Here is a 23,679-nt window from a genome sequence, read left to right on the forward strand (position 1 = left end):
ATTGAATGTTGGGGTTGTAAAGAGAAAGGACACTTCAGGAATCAGTGTCCGAATGGTAAGAAAGAGGTGAACGTTACAGAAGACGACACAGATGACGGGGTCAGTAGTGATGAGTCTTTGGTTTGTAGTGTTGAGAGTAGCGTTGATGCTTGGGTGATGGATTCTGGTGCATCGTTTCATGCCACTCACTGTAGTGAAACGATGAAGAATCTTAAATTTAGGGATTTTGGAAAGGTTCGACTAGCGAATGATGATATTTTAGAGGTTACGGGTATGGGAGACGTTGATTTGATAACTTCAGCCGGTACTTCTTGGACTTTGAAAGACGTGAGGGTTATTCCAAGTTTGAAGAAACGTTTGATTTCAGTTGGGCAGTTGGATGACCAGGGGCACGATGTTAAGTTCGGGAATGGGCAGTGGAAAGTAGTCAAAGGGAATCTCGTTGTTGCTCGTGGCAAGAAAATGGGTTCGTTGTATATGGTCGATATGTCATCGAAAGGAGTGGATCCAGTTTTGGTGAAAGACAAAATCCGGTTCACAGAATCTCGTGGGCAGAAGAAGGTTCGTTTTGCAAGTAACAAACCCAGAGCCAAAGTGAAGATTCAGGATGAACGAGCTAGGAAGGTTAAATCAGTTGGGGGACATCGTGACAGTGGGAGCACAGGTCGTGTTTCAGTTACAGTTCCAGGTCGACAGTGGATTAAGAAAACCAGTATTCCAGCTGTAAAAGTCTCTCCAATGAATTACTTGCTGAATATGGAGAGTGTTTGTTCTCAGGTTATCTCAGGATCCGGTAGTTCGTTACAGTGGGAGCCGGTAGGGACAGAGAATGGGTCAGGGGCAGTTTCAGCCATGACTGACGTGTTGGAACTCCGGGGAGCTTCAACGGGCCTTCAGGTTAATTGATGAGAAGGCGGTGGCAACTAGAAGAAGTTTAATGTTCAGATTACAGAAGTACAATCAGGAGTGCAGACGAGAGTACTCAAGGCCTCCGAGTGGGAGATTGTTGGGTTCGTAGGCCTTGTTGGCCCGGTTTATTATATGAAGTCAAAAGAGGAGACAGGTGTGGGCGGTCGGGCCCAAGCCCGGCCCGGTTTAGATTTCTTGCATAATAATTTACTAACCCTAGTTCAGTCTCTATATAAACAACATTATGTACTTGTAATATTGGACACTCAATAAAGATATACCTAGTTGCCACCCGTGGACGTAGGTCAGTTTAGACCGAACCACGTTAAATCCTCGTGTTCGTTTATTGCTTTCGTGTCGTGTTCGGTTTCGTGTGTGCGTTTAATCCTAACAGTGTGACATATTTAGATTTATTTGTTTTGTATTTACTTGTCACCGTAGACCCTCTCCCATGGCGACGACTTCATTTTGAACATGAGTTTTCGTTCCGTGTAGGATTAGGGTTCCTCTGGTGTCGATTATGGTTTTAAGTTTCCGATTAGGGTTCTCAAATGGGCGATTGAGTGTTCTTTGAGGCCAATTTAGTCATAAAATGGTGAGGGTGGGAGATAATAGATGAGTTTCACATGAAATGAAAATGGGGAGGGTTAGGTAAGAGATGAACATGGAACGAAAATCATACAGATCGTGAGATTTTAGATTTTGAAATTTAATCAATTTTTAATTAAAAGTTTGTGGTGGTAACATGGTCATTTAGTATTTAATTTTAATGAAATGGGTAAATATGTGTTTTATATGTTTAAGGGAAGGAAAATAGGTAATTAATAAGTATTTTTAAGTTGAGGAAATATGTTATTAAGAAACTTAGGAAGTATAAATATGTAAATGCCCCTATTGCATCATATGAAATATATAATACTACCTTCAAAACTTCGTCTTCCCAATTTCCAATCAGGGTTTCATATTCTCCTTAAACACTTCATCTAAAGCTCCTAAGATTGATCCCCATCATAAGCAAAACTTCTTTACTTGTACACACATTCTAATTAACTGTCATCACCGACCTTTTATAAGTAACTAAATAACAAAGACAAAAGTTGCTGCTCTACTAAGAACAACATTAAGATACCAACAAGAACCTATGTGGGGCCGGTGATGATGATTATGGGTGCAAGATTCCCTACATTCCGGCCGTCATTAGTTGTCCCCAGATTCCGACATCGTGGGGCATTCATCGTCGTTCGACGTTTTATCTCCGATGGCGGAGCTATTCATTTCATGTTTCTACATTGGCGCCATCCGTGGGACCGGCAACGAACCACGTCTTGTTTTTCGTCTCGGTCCTCCAATCTGTTCATCAAATACTCTAGGTTCTACGATTTTTTCTTTCAGATCTATTCTATGGAAGTCCAAAAATCCGTAGATCTGAAAATATTTCTAGATCCGGAAATATACAAGAAGAAATACCACCAAACTTTGGGGAAAACCCTTAGATCTGTGTGTTTTATAAGTGAAATATACCAGATCTAGTTATGATTTTTTCAGATCTGGGTTCGTTTGAGCAATAATCACCTTTCATATTAATAGATCTATAAATCCTTTCAGATCTGTTGGTTTTTACATAAAACCTACCTGATGTGGATATTCAGATCTGTTCCACGCGCGCTCAACCCCGCCATGCATACGCGCTCAACCCCGCCATGCATGCGCGCTCAACTCCCCGCCATGCATGCGTGCTCAACCCCGCCATGCATGCGCGCTCAACCCCGCCATGCATGCGCGCTCAACCCCGCCATGCATGCGCGCTCAACACTCCGCCATGCATGCGCGCTCAACTCCCCGCCATGCATGCGCGCTCAACCCCGCCATGCATGCGCGCTCAACCCCCGCCATGCATGCGCGCTCAACTCCCCGCCATGCATGCGCGCTCAACCCCGCCATGCATGCGCGCTCAACCCCGCCATGCATGCGCGCTCAACTCCCCGCCATGCATGCGCGCTCAACCCCGCCATGCATGCGCGCTCAACGCCGCCATGCATGCGCGCTCTACCTCGCCATGCATGCGCGCTCAACCTCGCCATGCATGCGCGCTCAACCCTCCGCCATGCATGCGCGCTCAACTCCCGCCATGCATGCGCGCTCAACCCCGCCATGCATGCGCGCTTAACCCTTCGCCATGCATGCGCGCTCAACCCTTCGCCATGCATGCGCGCTCAACTCCGCCATGCATGCGCGCTCAACCCCCGCCATGCATGCGCGCTCAACCCCCGCCATGCATGCGCGCTCAACTCCCCGCGATGCATGCGCGCTCAACCCTCCGCCATGAATGCGCGCTCAACCCTCCGCCATGAATGCGCGCTCAACCCTTCACCATACATGCACCGAAAGCTCTCGCATAGCGTATGTTAGCCTAATAATATCCCAAACGGCCACGCGCCAAACATAAAGGTCGGGAGCCTAATAATATCCCAAACGGCCACGCGCCAAACATAAAGGTCGGGAGCCTAATAATATCCCACATGGCCACGCGCCAAACATAAAGGTCGGGAGCCTAATAATATCCCACATGGCCACGCGCCAAACATAAAGGTCTTGAGCCTAATAATATCCCAAACGGCCACGCGCCAAACATAAAGGTCGGGAGCCTAATAATATCCCAAACGGCCACGCGCCAAACATAAAGGTCGGGAGCCCAATAATATCCCACATGGCCACGCGCCAAACATAAAGGTCGGGAGCCTAATAATATCCCACATGGCCACGCGCCAAACATAAAGGTCGGGAGCCTAATAATATCCCACATGGCCACGCGCCAAACATAAAGGTCGGGAGCCTAATAATATCCCAAACGGCCACGCGCCAACGTAGGTTGGGCACACCTCATAATTTGCCCGAGGATGGGAACCTTGTAATACATCCACTTTTAGTTGATATGTTTTTGCAGGTTCGGCTATGAGTCGCACAAGCACATATGACATTATTATTATTATCTGGCCGTTTGTGCCTCCATTATTATTTTGAAGACAAGCCGGGATAGTCATCCTGCGTAGAAGAGGCCCTTGTGGGCCAGTCATTATCATCATATTATAGCTCATAAGCCGCAACTCGCGCATGCTTCGTTATTTTATAGCTCGTAAGTCGCCTCGCGCGCAAGCTTCATTATTTTTATAGCTCGTAAGCTGCCTCGCGCGCAAGTTGCATTACATTATTATCGAGATGCGCACTCTATCTTTTATCAGGCCCCGCGCCACTACTGTTATGATGCGTGCTATATCTTATTCATGCCAGTGCACCATTATTATCATAAGGATCACAACATTTCACCATCATGGAGGAAACCTCTCAAAACTCAAGGACAATAAAGACAAGGCCGAAGAAAGAGGAAAAAACCGCCTCATATCCTAACACACCATATGAAGTCCAGCGCTCCACCTAAACGCTTGCACGCCTAGGAGCAACACTGGACTTGGGGGGCTTGTAGGGGTATGGTACTAAACCCGGCTTACGACCTTAATTTATTATGTCTGGCTTATTTTATTATATGGACTAATACAATATTATTGGGCTGAGGGGGTTTTGTGGAGGTAACCCTAACTGGGCTAGGCCCATTAGGGTACCATGATGGTGGCCATGAGGCTCCCTATATAAGGAGGTCTCCACCTCCTTATTAAGGGTTGGTTGTTCTCAATAAGAGCCAGCACCATAACCATTTTTGTGTCTTTAAACAAGAGATCCTTGAGATTTCTTAGCAGTCACCTCCACACCCCCAAAAACCATTGCAGATCTTAAGCTACCGGAGAAGAAGATCGAGTCGTGGTTCGTTCATCTCGAAGACCGGGGAACATCGTCATGGATCAGGTCAGATTCATTTCATGTTTCTACAATAGTCAAAGGTTTATCGCCTCTTTTCGTGGCAGCAGAGAAGCTCTGTCCATCACCAGTCACATCCAATAATGCCGGAAAAACAAGATGGCCGAAAAACAAGTGCTTTGGGTCGCCGGACATGGCGGCAGATGTTAGGGGTCAGAGAGAAGATGTGTGCTTTGGGTCCTCGAAAAAACGAGTGTCGGCGGTTGAGATGGTTCTACGATGGTGCTCGGGTGACAGAGACAGTGGTGCTCGGGTGAGGTGCTTAAAGCCGGTGACGGGGAATATGAAGGTGGTGTGGGGTGGAGGGTTTGTTTGGGTGGTGGAGATTGTGTTCACGAGGATATGGTGTTCTTGATGATGATGATGATGATTTTGTTGTTATTATTATTCTTATTTATAATTGTTATTATCAATGTTGTTGTTGTTGAGAGATTATCATAATGCTCTTGCCATCTAACAATCAACGCTTGGTCAACTAACAGCAGTGACTCATATTGGCATTCTGAAAACGACATGGGTTTGATACGTGCTTTAAGAATCAGAGGGCAAGAGTATCCCTCCGTATTACCGAGGGGGGCAAATCATATTTATCTCTTATGCAAAATATAATATATGTGTTTGTATGTGGGAATGAATTTGGTAGAGTTGGGGTAAAATGAGTTTGTGAAAAAAATATGTTAGTGTTGCGGATATCAAGAGATGGTAGAGGACATCTTAGGCAATTGAGGTACTGAAATTCGTTAGTAGAGGTGGTCATATAAACGGGTTAACCAAATTGACCAAAAATCGAACCAGAACCAAAACAATTTGATAATTGGTTTGAAACCGATTATGTAGAAACCGGTTTGTAATTTTCTTCACCAAAACCTGTTTCAAACTAGTTAACCGACGTAACCGGACAAATTCCAAACTGAAACCGATCATAAACCTGTTTTGACTTTTGTTAATCAAACCAAACCAACAGGTTTTGAGTTTTAGACCGGTACCTCTTTTCAATAGTCGGTAGCTATTCCTCTCACCTGGTCCATTTCAGGTGCAACCTCAACAACACAACGAAGGTGCGTAAACCCTAATTTCATAATAATCCATAATCTACTTCAATTTAATATCTAATTTCTTATCAAATGTATGTTCGGATATAGGATTCAAAAGCTAACAAATAACGATGTGGATTATTATTGTTATGTTGTTACTTAATTAGGGTTTGAGATTCAGATCAATAAATTGCAATGGCGAGTAGTTCTGTAGAAGCTTCCGGCGAACCGGTTCCGACGTCTGCGGTGCTGATGTCAGCTTCGAAGCACATCGCCATCGGATGCCGAGGTGAGAATGTTGCCTTCCTTAAGTGTAAGAAGGAGGATCCGAATCCGGAGAAGTGCCTTGATAAAGGCCGACAAGTCACTCGCTGTGTTTTGTCACTGTGAGTATGCATCTCTTTCGTTTCTATAATTAGGTTAAATTTGGTGTGATTTTGCAGTGGAAATTGGGAGTTATGTTCCATTAGGTTACTCCTTGGTGTTAACCATCTGTATGCACGCTCGGAATTAGTTATACGTATGATATAGTATATAACTATATGTTTTTTGATACATGCCATTAGTTAGGGTTGTTAGTAGAAGATAGATAGTTAATAGCAGCAGGTGTATTGTTTAGGTATAAATAGAAGATGTAATGTGAACATTAGAGCATTCGGATTTAGATTGATAATAAACTCCTCTCGTTTCCTCTTAACTGTGTGTGATTAGCAGACATCAAGAACTATTCTCCAGTCTTTGGTTCTTTAATAAGTTTAAGTCTCAAACCACCAATTCTATCTTAAAATCTTTTCAGAATCTAAAGATCACAACAGTTTTCAAGTTTGCTACTGTAATCCTTGTAAAGTTATTAGTGTACTGATACGTGTCTGTTTTGTAGTTAGTTAGTTGAAAATCGAGCTATAGTTGTTAATAGTGGTTAAGTTGTTTGTCAAATGTTTTGGTATAAATAGAAGATGTAATGAATATATAGGCTTGATCATAGCTGATTAGAAGTTACATTTACTCCATTTGCCCTCTTCTTTTCTAAGTGTGTGTAGAATAGCAATCTTTAAGAACAGTTTCTCATTAGTGGTTTTTCTAGACGCTTAATGAGGTGATTAATCACTGATTATCATTCTCAAACACCAACTCTTGTTTGTGAGATCTAGAATTTTAAAGTTGTACATTGGTTTCTAGAATTTTGCAAGATTGCTTTGATACCAATGTTTTAGTATTTGCAATTCTAGATCTCGCAAACAAGTTATAATTCGTGTTTGAGATTGGTAGCAAATGGTTACTTACCTTATAAAGTGTCTAGTAGAACCATAAGTGGGAAATAGTTCTTGAAGATTGTTAATCTACACACCCTTAGGAGATAAGAGATGGCATGGTGTGACTGTAGTTTATTATCAGTATTGAACAAGTCTATCTATGCTTTACATATTCTATATATAGCTAAAATCTTGACTAAGCTTACTGCTATCAACATCCATAGCACTATTTTCAACGGATACCTACTACAAAAACACGTATAATGTATTTTGAAGGTAAAAAAGTGCTTTTGCTTTTGGGAGAATAACCATAGTTGCACTTTTGGATGTAATTTAGTTATTACTTTTATACGGGGTAATGTCATAGAAGAACAGTCATAGAAGAACAATGTACTTGCTCGATGTTCCTCATTGTGCTTCATGTTCTATACTTCTATCAGTTAATTATAGCGAAGCTTCTGAATGTCCCACACTGGTCACCATATAATTAAAAAAATGTTGAAAGTGTATTACTTTTACCAAGTTTAATAATAGAAATATAGAATAGAATGTGGAACATTGAGGGGGTGTTTGGTAACTTTGTGCTGAGCCATTAAAGAGGCTTGACCGCTTAAGAGGTAGCCTCTGAATCGGTTAAAATGTCTCTAAAACTTACCCGTTAAAAGGCTCGATGAACCGTTAAGGGGTGTTTTTTAAGTGAATCAAACAAACTCTTCCTTTGAGGTAGCATCTTGATGGAATCATTAAAAAGCTACCATACAGCCCCTGTGACTAATAAGTTTTATATATGACAATTTCCCTTTAGAATTATTGAGACTTTTTGTCACTATAAGTTTAACCTTAAAGTATTTAAACTTATTTTGGAGAAGAAGTCTGGTCAAAGTGTCAATTAAACATTTAGTTTAGTTTATTACATTCTTACTGTAGTTGAAGCTAAAACACAATATTCTAACTAAAATCCATGAAACTATGAACTAAATTGAATCATATTTATTCATTAATTGTTTAATATAAGCTTGTAAACGAACTTAATGGAGCATGCTCATGTTCGTTTGTTTAACTTCAACCGAACAAACGATCAAAAACAAACAATTGAAAGAACAGGGTTTTTGTGTTCGGTCGTTAAGAAAATGAGCATATTTGTGTTCTTTAATATTCGCTGGTTAGCAGTGTAAATAACGTAAACTAATGAACATAACATAGATGAACGGACATAACTGAGCTAAAACCAGTTATAAGTAATGTGAAGAACAATGTGTTGGACCTAAGAAGTTTTTGTAACTAGAGTAAGTTGTCATAGACAAACAACTTTTAATGTATACATTAATGAATGCAAACGGACGAACTTAAACAAATGTAAATGGACAAACTTAAACAAACAAACATAAATGAACGTAAGCTAGCGAACATGATCGAACATGAGTTAACGAATGAGACATGAGTTCGTGTCCGTTCGTTTATTTTAACGAACAAAGTTTTGTGTTCATGTTTACTTGTTATTCAATAAACAAACTTCCCCCGAACGGTTCAAGAGTTGTTCACTAAACGTTTGGTTCGTTTACAGTCCTAGTTACTACTCCCTCAATCTTCTATGGTTGAGGTGCTAATTTTTCATTCTAAATAATAATTTCTGTAAAACTAAAACTTTACAACACTTTGATGTGGTAGCCTAAGCTTTACAACTCTAAAACTTTGAACTCCAATGTGTAAACTAGATTCTTTTATGCTATTATTAATTTAAATTGCATAACTTTTTATGTCAGTTTGACCGGATAGAATAAATCATATTCTGGAACCACATATTTATAACTAAACGGGTCAAAACTTCACTAACTTGGTTTTCATTCAGGTTGAAAGATCTTCATCAGAAGTGCACAAAAGAGATGGATGCTTATGCGGGCTGCATGTATTACAACACTTAGAATTTGAACGATGTCGCAATGAGCAAAAGGAGTTTGAGAAAGCGTGCCCTTTAAATTAAGCGGAAATATGCTAAGTTCAAACCGATCGTAATAATTCTGGCCCGTTTATCGAGCGTGACAATTTATTTGAGCCTTTTTTGTGCAAACGCATCTGATGCTATTTGACATATAAGATCTTGTACTTTGCTTGAGTTGCATTTTTATATTGGGGTTATACATTGTGTTTGAATTTGTTGTAATCTTCATCGCACTTGAATAGCTTTCATACTTTCTCACCAAAGCAAAATTGCTGCAACTTAAAATGAGTTTTCAGTTTCCGTTGAAATGGGTCGTTCTAATACAAGCGGTCACGTTTGTTTGATCTATGATATTGTTGAGGTTTAAGAATTCAACCTTTTCTTCGCTACGCGTACATCACTATCAAAAGTGTAGACCAACTTACATGTCATATCATACAGGTTGTACAATTGGGCAGAAAAAGTTCAGACTGTTCACTGTGGAGGGGCTCCGCCGTCCCGTCATGTAGGAAAATGGGCTTCGAAGCCCTTGTCTATAGTAGCACGATGTGGTTTAAAGCCCTTTTACCATGTTCATATATGATGTGTGTGTATGTATGTGTGTGTGTGTGTATGTATGTGTGCAGCCTCAACCCAAGCCGCCCCTTGATTAGGGTTGTTCACGAGCCGAGCCGAACCGAGCGAAGGGTTGCTCATTTACAACCGAACCGAACCGAACGGCTGAAATTCGAACCGAGCGAAAACCGCAAAATTGAATCGAGCATTTTTCGATCGAACATCGAGCGATTTCGAGCATTATTTATTTATTTTTCAATTTAAAATTTTCAATAAGAAACAAATTTGAAGGTTGTAAATAATATATTTTATAAATAAATTAGTAGTTTTTAGACAAAATGTAATATAATGTAGATTTTTATTAAAAGTAAGTTTAGAGTGAGATATAATGATCATGTAAACAAACTTTTAATATTCTAAAAAGTTGAATCGAACAAATAAAACTATAAAATTGAAGGAATATGAAAAATTTAAAGGGGTAAAAATAATTGTAAGCTTATATTTATATATTTGTTCATATATAATTATATATAAATATAATTAAAAATATTCGAGCCGAACCGAACCGAGCAGACCCTTGCTTGTTGCTTGGCTCGTTTACAAACCGAACCGAGCAGAGCGGCTCGTTTTCAATCTAGCGAAAAAACGAGCAAGCATTTTTCGAGCGAACGGCGAGCGAGTTCGAGCGATGAGCGGTTTGGACGGCCCTACCCTTGATGGTTGAAGAAACGTGGATCGACTCACTGGTAGACAATCTACTTTCCTCGGGTGTGATTATGCTACTTCACCGATGGTTTCTCTTGGATCTGGGTTCTTCCACCTACAAAATGAACAGCACCGTCAACTTACCCCTCAGAAAGGGACAGAGGGGTCCTCTTTGGGGTAACCCTCCGGTGTGAGAATAAGTATTTGTGGGAGAAGATAATAATATCAGAGTAAGGAAATCTGGAGAGTATTGCTTAATAGCTGAATACTCTGTGATTCAATATGATTGTGTATGTTACTGGCTGTAACTGTCTGTGATTGAATGTAATTGAATATGATTGAATGTGAATGAATGTGAATGAATGTGAATGAATGTCTCTCCTTGTGGAGTTGATGCTGTATTTATAGTGCTAGGGTTTCCACTGATTGGGCTCAGCCTTGTTGGCCTCCTCCAATTGCTCTGCGCCACGTGTCCTCTGGGACACCTGGTGCTTTCTCATTGGTTATAATCACGTGGTAGCACATGGGTTATGCTAAGTTGTCCACCTTTCATTTGGCAGCTGTCAACATCAGCATATTCTTATTCCTTAAAAAGATACCTTCTGGAAGGTTGTCTGACGTGCACAATCAAGGTTGCCCTAATCCTGATTTGGATAAGGACGAGGTTGATTATGTGCATGTGTGATATGCGCCAATCCTGAGGATGCGCGAGGTCTTCTCTTTATTCTCACGCGCAGATGTGATATGCACGAGCATGTGATATGCGCCGCGCGCTGATGCGCCACGCGCATATGTGATATGCGTGAACATATGTGATGCGCGAGCATATGTGTGCCTGGGCATATGATGCCTGAGCATGTGTGGTGCCTGGGCATATGATGCCTGAGCATGTGTGGTGCCTGGGCATATGATGCCTGAGCATGTGATGTGCGCCATGCGCATATGTTTTGGCTTTGTGACTTCGTAATGCCTTGATTTCAAGCCTCTTGTCTATATCTTGTGGGTTGACCCGCCTTGCTCGGTGTTGAGGCGGGTACATACCTCTTCAAGCCCCCCAGTCTAATGTGTGTCTTGTCTCGCGCGAGCGAGGCAAGATAGATATTAGACTTAACAGTTTGTTCTTTTAGTAGGGGTTTGTCTTTTTCTTCTTATTATTCACCGTTGCGCGAAATTCTATCCTTTTGGTTGCAAACGAATCGTCCCTGTACGTGGTTGGTTGTTGCTGACGTGGGCCAGTGATGGAGACGTGTCAGGCCTTTCGTGTGCTCGAGGTGCTACAGTTGCCTTTCGTGTCCCCTCACATGCTGTCAGGGACACGTGTCGCGCTCGCGTTGGTCCGTTCCTGCGAGTGGTGGCGCGTGAAGTCCGTTCAGCACCAAAATTTCTCTCTCCTGGGCCTATAAAAGCCAGCCCTTAGAGTTTTTTTATCCTTCATCTTCTTGTTTATTCTTCTGATCTCTTTTCTTTCTTTCTTTCTATTCCGATTACTTGTCTTCCAGGTCTCTGTTCTTCAGATCATCCTTTGCTCGTTGTCACAGTTGTATGTCTGATAGCTCAGACAACACAATCTCCCCCATCCATTGCCGTAGAAAATCGTTAGTAATGTCTACATTGAAGAAGACCGGCAAGGGGAAGAAGGCTGCTGAGGGCTCATCGGAGGAGGTAGGGAGGACCAAGGCCGTGAAGAGGTGGAATGAAATCCCCTGCAAATTGAGGCAGGCCGATCTTGACAGCCTCATCGCCTCTCAGGGTTTTCCCCCTCTGTTTGGCTGCATGTTGCCTGTGGCCGGGCAAACGGCGGCGGACCCGCCCACCGGCTATATATCCCTTTATAGCCACTTTTTCACCCACTGCAACCTTCGTCTCCCGATGACAAGGTTTGTGGGTGCGCTGCTTAAGTTTTATGGGATTCATATATCCCAAGTCCATCCGTTTGGACTTGTGCGCATGACTCACTTTGAGTTCATGTGCAAATCCCAGCGCGAGGAGCCCACACCTCGGCGCTTTCAGTTTTTTACAAGCCCAAGATCCAAGATTCTTGGTTCTCATTTATTCCTCGCAGTCAGAAGGTGAAGTGCTCCACTGTTTCATTCAAGGGCCTTCATGACTGGTCTGAGAGGTTTTTCTATATAAGGGCTGGTGTGATCCCCATCCGCATGACCATGCGCGCGATTTCTTCTGCGCCTGCGGATGTGGGTGTCCTCAAGAACCCAACTGGCGCCTGGGTTAATAAGTTGACCGCTGAACCATCCCCCGCAAAGAACATTTGTGAGGAGGCGCTGATGGGGGTTGGTATGAGCAAGAGGTGGGCGGACAGCGCGCTTGAGCCCGTTATCCAAGTCGACGGCTTGTGTAAGTTTATCTCATTTCTTTACTTCTGCGCGAATATAATTCTTTTTGCTGATATCATTCAACTTGTTTTGTGCAGTCACCAAGGAGTATATCCACGCCGCATATGATGAGCATATGGAGGGTGGCTCCGTCGCGCTCGGCGCTGGGGAGGTTGGTTTCCCCGATCGCTTCGATGACATGTTCATCCCTGTTGATCTGGGATTTGTCTTCGACAGCGATGCGCCTGGTAAGCCTTTGTACTTATGCATTTTCCTTTATAATACCAAATTTTGCTAACACTTCTGTTGCGTGTATTGTAGATGCGCTCGAAAACTACGAGCTGGAGCTCGCGGAAGAGGAGGAGGAGGAGGAGGCGCCCCAACTAAAGCGTAAAGCTAAAGGGAAAACTGGCGCGGGGGCCAGTAAGAAACAGAAGAAAGATGTTGCCCCTGTTGTTCAGGATCCTCCTACCCAGGCGGGGGGATTTGGGAAAACCCAGGAGTTTACCACCAAGGTTTCCTTGTCTTCCCTGCCTCAAAAAGTGGGCAGACCTCCTGTCCACCTGAGGCATGGTGCCACTACCTCCTCCCTTCGCGCTGTGGAAAAGGGAAGCGGTGTTGCGCCTTTGACAGGTATACTTTGCTTATCCTTTATGTCTCTACGAGCGCGATTCTGATAGAATTACTAATGAATCTTTGCTCACTCAAATGATTGTAGAGCCGGCGACAGCGCAACAAGATGCCGAGGCTGCGCCGGAGGTCGCTTCGAAGTCCCCCGTTTTACCCTCAAAGAATGGTAGAATGGACTTCATGGCGATGTTTGCTTCGCGAACGCAGTTGCGCCAAGGTACGTATTGCGCTCTTATTTTCTGACTTTCTTTTAGATCAAGTCATGAACCATTTCTTTTTGTTGATTTTTTCATAGAAGCCGTAGCTGGCGTACAAGCTGCTGGCGGTACTCCTGGCGCCGGTGCCAGCGCCGTTGGCTCTGCTCCTGCTCCTGCAAGCGATGAATCTCCCCTCATCGGGATTACTAAGGAGCAGGAGGCCGTTTTGCGCGCCGACCTGGCGGCGTCGAGACCTCCCTCACCTCCTCCTGCGCACAGCCCTCCTTGCGAGACCGATTTTGATTCTAGGTCGCAGGAGAAGAGGCCTATTTCAGAGGAGGATGAGGAGTTTTAAGTTGAAGACCCCGCTGGCGCCCGCGCCAGCCCTGCAGCGCCACGAGGTTTCGCGGCGGAGCCTTCTCGTAGGGCTGGCGATGACTTTTCTGCTTCATCCCCGCAGGTATAGGTTATTTTTTGTTCCGCTGCGCGGACTTCCATCTTAGTGTTTTGATAACTTAGATAATTACTTTGTTTTTGCAGGAAGCCGATCACATTTACAGCCCGAGATGGAATATTACTGAAGAAAGCACATTTCAGTCCATGGGTGTGTGTGCGGAATTCTGGGCTCATGCTGTGCCTCCATCTGAAAGGAGGTTCCAGGAGGACCGCGCTCGCGACGACTTGCTCAGCGATCATATGTTTGCTGGGTCGGCCTTCTTTGCTGCCTCCCAAGAGCTTCGCAATGATTACGTAAAAGTACGTGATGCTCTTGCGGAAGCCAAGCAAGAGGCTAAGGTGTCTGCTTGGCATCTTTCTGATGCTCGCGAGAGAGCTGAGAAGCTCCAAGCAGAGCTCAGTGAGAACAGAGCAAGTGCCAACAGCGCCTTCGTGAAGCGCGGTCATGAGCTTCAGGCTGCGCGGGAGAAGCTGCAGGCGGCGGAGGCAGACGCGGACAAGTACGCGCGCAGAGCGCGCGACTTGGAGCTGGAGGCGGAGGCGCGTGACCAGGCTCTTGTCCAGTCTATCACTGAAAAATCATCACTGGAGAGTGAGGTTGCGCGCCTGAAGAAGGAGCTGGCGGCCGCGCAGGCCGATAAAGATGAAGCCTTGGCGACGGCAGCGTCTAGCCAGGAAGCACTTGATGCTGCGCGGGCGGAAAAAGAAGAAATCTTGGCGGCAGCAGCGTCCGACAAAGAGGAGCTAAAAAAGACTAAGGAAACTGTTGAGTTATTAAACTCTCAGGTTCCTGCCCTCAAGACGTCTGTTGCTGGCCTCGCGCAGGATCGCCAATGGCTGATCTCACAGGGCATGACTCGTTGCGCTTACGCGATGAAATACTCAGGCGAGTTTCAGGCCCTGGTGATGGATTGCAACGCTGCCGCGCGCTTGGTGGGCCGAGCTGAAGGGTTCACGGATGGTTATGAATATGGCATGTTGAAGAAGAACCCATCCGAGTACCCTTATCAGAGCGACGCTGCCTGCGCGGAAATGACCGCGATGGGGGAGAAGTATATGAATACTCCCATTCCCATCCTTGCGCAGGTATTTTAACCTTAATGAGATTACCTTGACTTATTTTCTAAGTCTTTTTGTACTCATATTTTTGCTTATGATTTACAGATATCTGCGCTTGCTGACCAGCCCGACCTCGGCGCGCTAAAGAAATTACTTGACGAGTGCGAAGGGGCTGGTAGCGGCGATGATGGCGCGGGGAATGCTGGCGTTGCTAGCGGCTCTGGCGTGGCCAAAGGATCCGCTCCTGACACTGTTGTGCTAGAAGACTCCATTCAAGATGAACAACTTGACTATGGTCAGTTTGGAGATGACGAGGAGCAGGCTGCGCCAGATGCTGAGGGCGATGATGAGGATTATGAAGAGGCTGACGTCGACGTGGAGACTTGAGAAGCCCTTCATGTTTTTATTTTTATTTGTAATTTGTATCTCATCTTGAAAACTTGTAAATTTCAATGCTTTTGAATGAAATTCTGTTTTTCCCTTCTTCGCATCTTGCGCATTCCCCATTCATCTCTTTATATTGAATGTTTGCTTGTTGAATATAAGATATGCTTGCACGTTGGAATAAGAACAAGGTTGTAAGGAATTTATTATACTTAACCCTTGTCATATTGTAAGTGATTTTGCCATATCTTGATATTGTTGACACGTGTCTTGGCGTTTTCATTATTCCTCTTTTGCGCGACGTTATCGCGTATGGAATTATGAGTTTTTTAGCCTTTACGTGTCAATATGTGTTACTCAGATATCCATTACAATTTCATGCGCGACCTTGACCTGAGACCTTAACAACTATGTTTTGGCATTCGCTTTGCCTTAGTTGTGCTTAGGTATTTTTATGGTCAGTCTGCGCAGCATGTAGGATGGACGTTGTGAATGATTTGAGCTAAGGCTCACATTATTGGGCTAAGGCCCTGACGTTTTAGAGTTAAGACTCGTTAACGCGTTTGAGCTTGTTGCTCGCGCATGTATGTTTTACTTCGTTTTATTTTGTTTTGATGTCAATACAATGTTGTCATATTGCTCAAAATTAATAAAGGGAAGTGTGAAACATGTATGCAAAAGGTAATAGAATTGGGCTAAGGCCCTGACGTTTTAGAGTTAAGACTCGTTAACGCGTTTGAGCTTGTTGCTCGCGCATGTATGTTTTACTTCGTTTTATTTTGTTTTGATGTCAATACAATGTTGTCATATTGCTCAAAATTAATAAAGGGAAGTGTGAAACATGTATGCAAAAGGTAATAGAATCCACATTAAGAGAAGATAGCGCGTATCATTATTCATAATGGCTTAAAAAGCCTTGACTACAAACTTGATATTTTTTACATGAAACATTTTCTAAGCTGTGCCGCGTTCCATGCGCGCGGGATCTTCTTTCCATTCAAATCTTTTAAAGCGTATGCGCCTTTTCCCAATTCTTCCGAGACTTGATAAGGTCCCTCCCAATTGGGGGACATTTTTCCCGGTGGTATCGCGCGGCTAGCTTCATTGTTGCGAAGGACAAAATCATTTTTCTTGAAGTGGCATTCTTTCACGCGCTGGTTGTAATATTTTTCCAGCTTTTTCTTGTACTTGGCTTCACTGATGATAGCCGCCTCTCTGCGCCCTTCGAGTAAGTTGAGATCCAACCTTCTTTCGCGCTCGTTATCAATCTTGCTCATCATGAGCACTCTATGGGATGGGCATCCAATTTCCGCTGGAATCATTGCCTCTGTTCCATAGGTTAGGCTGAACGGGGATTCGCCATTGCTGGTTTTGCTTAATGTCCTGTGTGCCCACAGGACATTAGGTAGCTCTTCGACCCAAGAATGGGATTCTCCCTCTAATCTTTTCTTCAGCCCATTCAGCAAGCTTTGGTTCGCGCGCTCCACTTGGCCATTCCCCTGAGGGTGGTATACGGAAGTGAAGATTTGGTTGATGCGCAATTCCTTGAGCCAGCTGGATATCTTCTTGTCAGTGAATTGTTTGCCATTATCGCTCACAATTTCCATGGGCAAGCCAAAACGGCATATGATGTGGCTCCAGATAAACTGCTTCATCGCTTCGGCTGTTATTTTTGCTAGTGGCTTGGCTTCAACCCATTTTGTAAAATAATCTACTGCCACTACCAAAAATTTTACTCGCCCAGGCGCTTGCGGTAGGGGACCCACAATGTCGATTGCCCATTTGTGGAAAGGCCATGCGGAGGTCACCGGAATCAAGTTGTTCTTTGGCCGCATGGTGTTTGGCGCATAGCTCTGACATGCTTTGCATTTTTGGATCTCTTTTAGAGCGTCCAAGTACATGCCAGGCCAATAGTAACCTGCGCTCATTGCCTTGGCAACCACCATGCGCGGGCCAGCATGTATTCCACAGATTCCTTCATGTATCTCTCTGATCACATAGCTTGCTTCCTCAGCATCTAGGCATTTCATGAGCGGCCCAAGATAAGAGAGTCGATATAATGTACCATCAAGCAGTTCATAGTTCTGCGCCTTGTGTCTTATCTTCCTCGCTTGCGCGCGATCATCTGGTACCTTTCCCTCCTTCAAGAATTCCATTATTGGAGTTATCCATGATGAAGGGGTTGTATGAGTTACCAGGACAGACTTCGCTATCACCGACGGGTTGCTAATTACTTCTACCCTGACATCTTTGCCAAAGTGATCAAAACTGGTTGATGCCATCTTGCTCAGCGCGTCAGCAGATTTGTTTTCACTGCGCGGAATATGAATGATTCTGAAGCCGTCAAATTGCTCGATGAGCTTTTTCGCCTGCTCCAGATACAGAGGCATGGTGTTCTCCTTGGCATCATAAAGGCCATTGACCTGTGCTGCTACCAAGTATGAATCAACATGGGCCTCTAGCTTTTTGACTCCAAATTTGTGCGCGATGCGCAGCCCAGCCAGCAGGGCTTCATACTCAGCCTCATTGTTGGTGCTCTTGAAGTCCAACCTGATGGCGTAAGTATATTCATGATTCTCTGGATCCACCAGCTTGAGGCCTGCGCCAGACCCTTCGTTGTTTGAAGCTCCGTCAGTGAACAAACTCCAAACATTTTCTTCATCATTGGCTCGCGGAGGTTCTACCTCGCGCTGAGCCTCTTCAATTTTTTCTTCAGGGACTTCTGCAATGAAATCAGCCAAGACTTATCCCTTTATTGCTGGACGGGGCTTATAGGCGATCGTGTGCTCACCTAATTCCAGCGCCCACTTTGTCAGCCTTCCCGAGAGCGCGGGGCGCCGCAAGACTTGCTGGATGTTGTAACCAGTCAGAACTTCAATGGGATGACCATTGAAATATCTATGAAGCTTGCGCGACGCGTGTGTTAGTGACAAAACTAACTTTTCCATGATGGAGTAGCGCGTCTCAGGATCTGTCAGCACCCGACTCACATAGTATATTGGCATTTGGATTCCCTTGCGATCCACCAATAATACTGCGCCGATGGCGCGCTCTCCTGCTGATAGGTATAATGTCAATGTTTTACCAGGAAGTGGAGCTGTGAGCGCGGGCAAATTTATCAAACATTCTTTTATCTCACTGAAAGCTTGCTCGGCCTCAGGAGTCCATTTGAACTGGCTTTTCTTTAAGCAGTTTCTCAATGTATTGACAAATGGGGTAGATTTGCTTGCATGGTTCGCTAGGAACCTGTTGATTGAAACCAATCTACCATTCAGCTTCTGGACTTCTTTCATGGTGGATGGTGAGGGCATGTCAAGGATGGCCTCCACCTTCTCAGGGTTCACCTTAAAACCATCCTTGGTGACCATTACACCCAGAAATTTTCCCTCTTGCACGCCGAAAGTGCATTTGCTCGGATTGAGCTTCATGTTAACTTCCTTTAGGCGCCCAAGGGTTTCCTCGATGTCTTTGAGCATCTGTTTTTCCTCCCTGATTTTGATCACCAAATCATCCACATAGACTTCTAGGTTTCTTCCAATTTGCTCGTTGAAAACGGCATCCATAAGTCTTTGGTAGGTTGCGCCCGCATTCTTCAAACCAAAGGGCATTTTTGTGTAACAAAAAACACCCTTGTCGGTTCTGAAGGCGGTCTTGTCCTCATCTTGTGGTGCCATTTGAATCTGGTGATAGCCCTTGTAGGCATCCAGGAAACATTTAAGTTTGAATGGCGCCACGGAGTCCACCTTTGCGTCGATGTTTGGGAGGGGATAACAATCCTTTGGGCACGCTTTGTTGAGGTCCTTGAAGTCAATGCACATCCTCCACGACCCGTTACTTTTCTTTACCATCACAGGATTGGCTACCCATGTCTGGTATCGTATCGGGCGGATGATGTTTGCGCGCAATAGATCCTCAACCTGCTCATTCATGGCCCTCGCCTTCTCATCCCCCATGACTCTCTTCTTTTGAGCAATTGGCTCTATAGACTTGAACGTGTTGAGAGAATGTTGCGCCCGGTCTCGCGGAACCCCAGTCATATCAGAGTGTTGCCACACGAAGACCGACATATAGGCTGTGAGCAACCTTTTCATTCTCAACCTCGTGTCGTCTGATATCGTAGCGCCAATTGTGATTTTCTGCTCCGGGAATTTTGGGTTGAGAATCCATTCCTCTGGCGTGTTGTCTGCCATTGGAAGTTTCATTATCCCCTCCCGCGGAGTACTTGTCACTGCGCACAAATGATCTCAGTATACAAAAGTTACACCTATTGGTGTTGGGAACCCCAATGCGCCATGCGCTGGCGACGGTATGGCGTTGAATTGGGCAATCGTTTCCCTACCCAAGATCATATTGTGGCATGAAGTGGTGGGCAAGACCAAGAAGTTGACAACTTCGGCTCGCTTGTGTTTTTCATCCCCCATAGTTAGCTCAAATTGTATTTGACCTAGGGGATGAATGATTTCATTTGAAACACCAGAGATTGGTGCATTCACAATTTCAAGCCTTGCTTGGTCTGCCGGATCCAGTTTCCTGAAACATTGCTCATACATGATGTCTGACTCGCTGCCAGTGTCCACCAGGACTTTTGACACTTCGTAATGAGCAATGTGTGTAGTGATGACCAGAGGACTGCTAATTGAAGGGCCTCCCCTGATTCTTGGGAAGATTACTTGTTGTTCGCGCCAATCTCCTTGGATTTGCGCGCTTCTCTTTCTTGATATTTGCCCTTGCCTTCCTCCCTCAGCTACACAGATTCTTTTGTACTTTTTGCTGGCTGAGGCTCCTGATTGTTCATTTTCTGGTTTTGAGTTTTTTACCAGGTGAGCCAGCTTGCCTGATTTCACATCCTTCTCAATTGCATCCTTCAAGTGGTGGCATGCATCAGTGTTGTGTCCTGTGGACTTGTGAAACTCACAGTACTTGCCACTGTCTGATGGTCCCTTGTAGTGTAGTGGCTTGGGGCTTTTGAATTGGACATTCTCAGTACTTAACACCTGTGAAGGCGTTTTAGTGAGGGGAGTCCATATTCTTGGCAGAGGTCTGCTAGGATCTCTGCCGCCTTCCCTCTTATCACCTTCCCCGCGATTACGAATGTCTTTTTGGGGCTGAGGTGAGCTTGGTTGCGCCTGTTTTTCTGCGGTAGAAAAACTGGTTGGTTGCAACCTGGACCATACAGAGTTCTGTTTGCCCCTTTTTTCTTTGCTGCGCGGTGACTCAGCTTGATGCGCTCTTTCTCTTGCCCTATCTTGGGCAATTTGTTTTTCATTTCTCGCGAAAACTCGCGATGCTTCCATTAACTTGGCCCACGTGGTGGGCATGCCATCTCTGCTTACGAGAGCTCGGCGGAGTTGATCACTGCGCGCGCCTTGTATAAAGGCCACGCGCAATAGTTGCTCAGTGATGCCTCCGATTGCCAGAGACTCCTGATTGAAACGAGTGATGTAGTCTTCAATCGTTTCATCATTCCTGCGCACGCAGTGCATGATGTCATCAGGGTCGCGCGTGTGTCTGCGCTGCTGTACGAAGTGGGCTTGGAACTTTTCCAATAGTTTCTCGAACCCATCAATTTGCCCAGTCGGCAAGCTCTCGAACCAGACACGCGCCGCGCCCGTGAGGCAGCGAGCAAACATGTGACACCATGTTGGCATCGTCCAGCTCTCTAGGTTTCCCGTGTTGTAAAAACCTTGCAAGAAATCGTCTGGATCTGTTGTGCCGTCATATTTGCCCAAACCACTTGGCATCTTGGTTTTGTGCTGGATGGGAGCCTTCGCGATGCGCTCAGTGAACTTTGAATGTTTCACCAAGATGGCTGGTCTGTACGGTGTGGTTACGTCCACTTGCCCTCTAACTGGTGGGCTATACGGTATTTGCAGATCCAGATCGGCTCTGGCTCCAGGCGCCATGTTCACAGGCGCGCGGAGCTGTGAGCCTCCTGCATGAGTATCTCGCGTCTTCCTCATGCTGTGCACTTCTTCGTCACTGAACTCAGTGTGTGCAGTGTGAATAGAATGTCCTTCTTCCGGCGCGCGCGGCCTTTTTGTTCCATGAACAGTTTGCTTATCAAACGCTTGCCTTTGTGTTAAGTCGGCTAGCTTTTTCTGTTTGACCATCTCATTGTACTTGTCCATTAGACGCCGCTGCTCGTTTATGAGCCATTCGTTGGGGTCATTAGTTTCATCTTCTGGACCCATTGGTCCTTTTTGTTTCGCGCCGGCAAGATTTTGTAACGTAAGATCGTCTGGAGGAGTTTCAGTCTGGCCATGAGGAGTTGTGATGAAAGGACAGTTACTGGTGGCGCGCCTAGAATCACGCGGCGCCCTCAGAAACTGTTGTCCCTCATTAACATCCTCACGTTCAATATCCTCCAGAACTTGATCAACGTTACGAACGCCAAAAACCATGGTGATTTTTTTATATATAGATCTGATGAGATCTGATTGCCGTTGTAACAGTGGATGGCGCCAATGAAGAAACGTGGATCGACTCACTGGTAGACGATCTACTTTCCTCGGGTGTGATTATGCTACTTCACCGATGGTTTCTCTTGGATCTGGGTTCTTCCACCTACAAAATGAACAGCACCGTCAACTTACCCCTCAGAAAGGGACAGAGGGGTCCTCTTTGGGGTAACCCTCCGGTGTGAGAATAAGTATTTGTGGGAGAAGATAATAATATCAGAGTAAGGAAATCTGGAGAGTATTGCTTAATAGCTGAATACTCTGTGATTCAATATGATTGTGTATGTTACTGGCTGTAACTGTCTGTGATTGAATGTAATTGAATATGATTGAATGTGAATGAATGTGAATGAATGTCTCTCCTTGTGGAGTTGATGCTGTATTTATAGTGCTAGGGTTTCCACTGATTGGGCTCAGCCTTGTTGGCCTCCTCCAATTGCTCTGCGCCACATGTCCTCTGGGACACCTGGTGCTTTCTCATTGGTTATAATCACGTGGTAGCACATGGGTTATGCTGAGTTGTCCACCTTTCATTTGGCAGCTGTCAACATCAGCATATTCTTATTCCTTAAAAAGATACCTTCTGGAAGGTTGTCTGACGTGCACAATCAAGGTTGCCCTAATCCTGATTTGGATAAGGACGAGGTTGATTATGTGCATGTGTGATATGCGCCAATCCTGAGGATGCGCGAGGTCTTCTCTTTATTCTCACGCGCAGATGTTTCATGCGCAGATGTGATATGCACGAGCATGTGATATGCGCCGCGCGCTGATGCGCCACGCGCATATGTGATATGCGTGAACATATGTGATGCGCGAGCATATGTGTGCCTGGGCATATGATGCCTGAGCATGTGTGGTGCCTGGGCATATGATGCCTGAGCATGTGATGTGCGCCATGCGCATATGTTTTGGCTTTGTGACTTCGTAATGCCTTGATTTCAAGCCTCTTGTCTATATCTTGTGGGTTGACCCGCCTTGCTCGGTGTTGAGGCGGGTACATACCTCTTCAATGGTGTTTGGGGCTTCAAAGCTCCTTTAAGCCACCCCTTATCCGCCCGCCCACTGTGGAATATGGCTTTGTTAATGACATCAGTCGTTTGTTTGTGAGTAGAAAAATGACACGAGGTCAATGATTTTGGACATCATATGACCAATTTTAACTATTGTTATATGGGCCGTATGATAAACCATTTGAAGACTTTTTGTCCAACCATGTATGGCCATAATGTCAGTTTGTATAGCGAACACCCTTCAATTCAATATTCAAAGTAATGGCCTTTAAAAACTCCACCATATGATATGATACACTTACTATTATATTTAGTTGATGGCGAATAATTTAATGGTCAGTCTTATTTGATCATTTTATTCTCATTAAAAAGTTGATCTTGATCATATTATATTTTTTCAGTAGATCCAAATATTCTGATTAGTTTTTAATATTATCGGTAGCTGTTACCAATTTGAATTATATCCTTTTGTTATTATTAAATTGTTAAAAAACGTATATAACATAAAAGCAACATGATGATATAAAAATAAGTGTGGGGAAACGTCACCTTACAATTGTATTTTAAAAATTATTCACTCGTAATAAGTAAATTAAGCTTAAAAGCTACGTATAATTTATGTTATTTTTCTAGTTCAGTATTATTAATTAGATACATTAAACAATTTAAATTAGTGCAATGATTAAATCAGTTTACTTGATGTTTGGTTACATATAATGTGTTGAACACCAAGAGTTGGATTGATTGTTGTTAGATGTGCGAGTTTCAGTCAACACCTTGTCACTAACAAAGAGCTATGCTCTAAAATAAGGTGTTGATTCTTGTTTAATTCTAGATTGATACCAAAATTTTGGTCATTTGGTGTTTTTGGATCCGAACCCGATGTG

At 44.3% G+C, this 23,679-nt stretch overlaps 1 protein-coding gene across 1 annotated transcript; it reads left to right on the forward strand.

Annotated features, from left to right (window-relative positions):
* Window positions 1-5,756: 5,756 nt before the first annotated feature.
* LOC143602620 (NADH dehydrogenase [ubiquinone] 1 alpha subcomplex subunit 8-B-like) lies at window positions 5,757-9,191 on the forward strand. Its single transcript, XM_077079685.1, has 3 exons — window positions 5,757-5,837; window positions 5,981-6,199; window positions 8,916-9,191. The coding sequence occupies exons 2-3, from the start codon at window positions 6,009-6,011 to the stop codon at window positions 8,986-8,988; spliced, it is 264 nt and encodes an 87-aa protein (XP_076935800.1). The 5' UTR covers window positions 5,757-5,837; window positions 5,981-6,008; the 3' UTR covers window positions 8,989-9,191.
* The last annotated feature ends 14,488 nt before the right edge of the window (window positions 9,192-23,679 follow it).

The sequence above is a fragment of the Bidens hawaiensis genome, unplaced genomic scaffold (assembly GCF_021521415.1).
Source record: "Bidens hawaiensis isolate Kalapana, Puna unplaced genomic scaffold, B.hawaiensis_p1.1 tig00000237_1, whole genome shotgun sequence".
In the NCBI taxonomy this organism is placed as follows: Eukaryota; Viridiplantae; Streptophyta; class Magnoliopsida; order Asterales; family Asteraceae; genus Bidens; species Bidens hawaiensis.

Coding starts and splice junctions, on each gene's coding strand:
- LOC143602620 (XM_077079685.1), top strand. CDS start 6,009: ATGGCGAGTAGTTCTGTAGAAGCTTCCGGCGAACCGGTTCCGACGTCT. Junction 6,200..8,915: donor ACTCGCTGTGTTTTGTCACT/GTGAGTATGCAT, acceptor GTTTTCATTCAG/GTTGAAAGATCTTCATCAGA.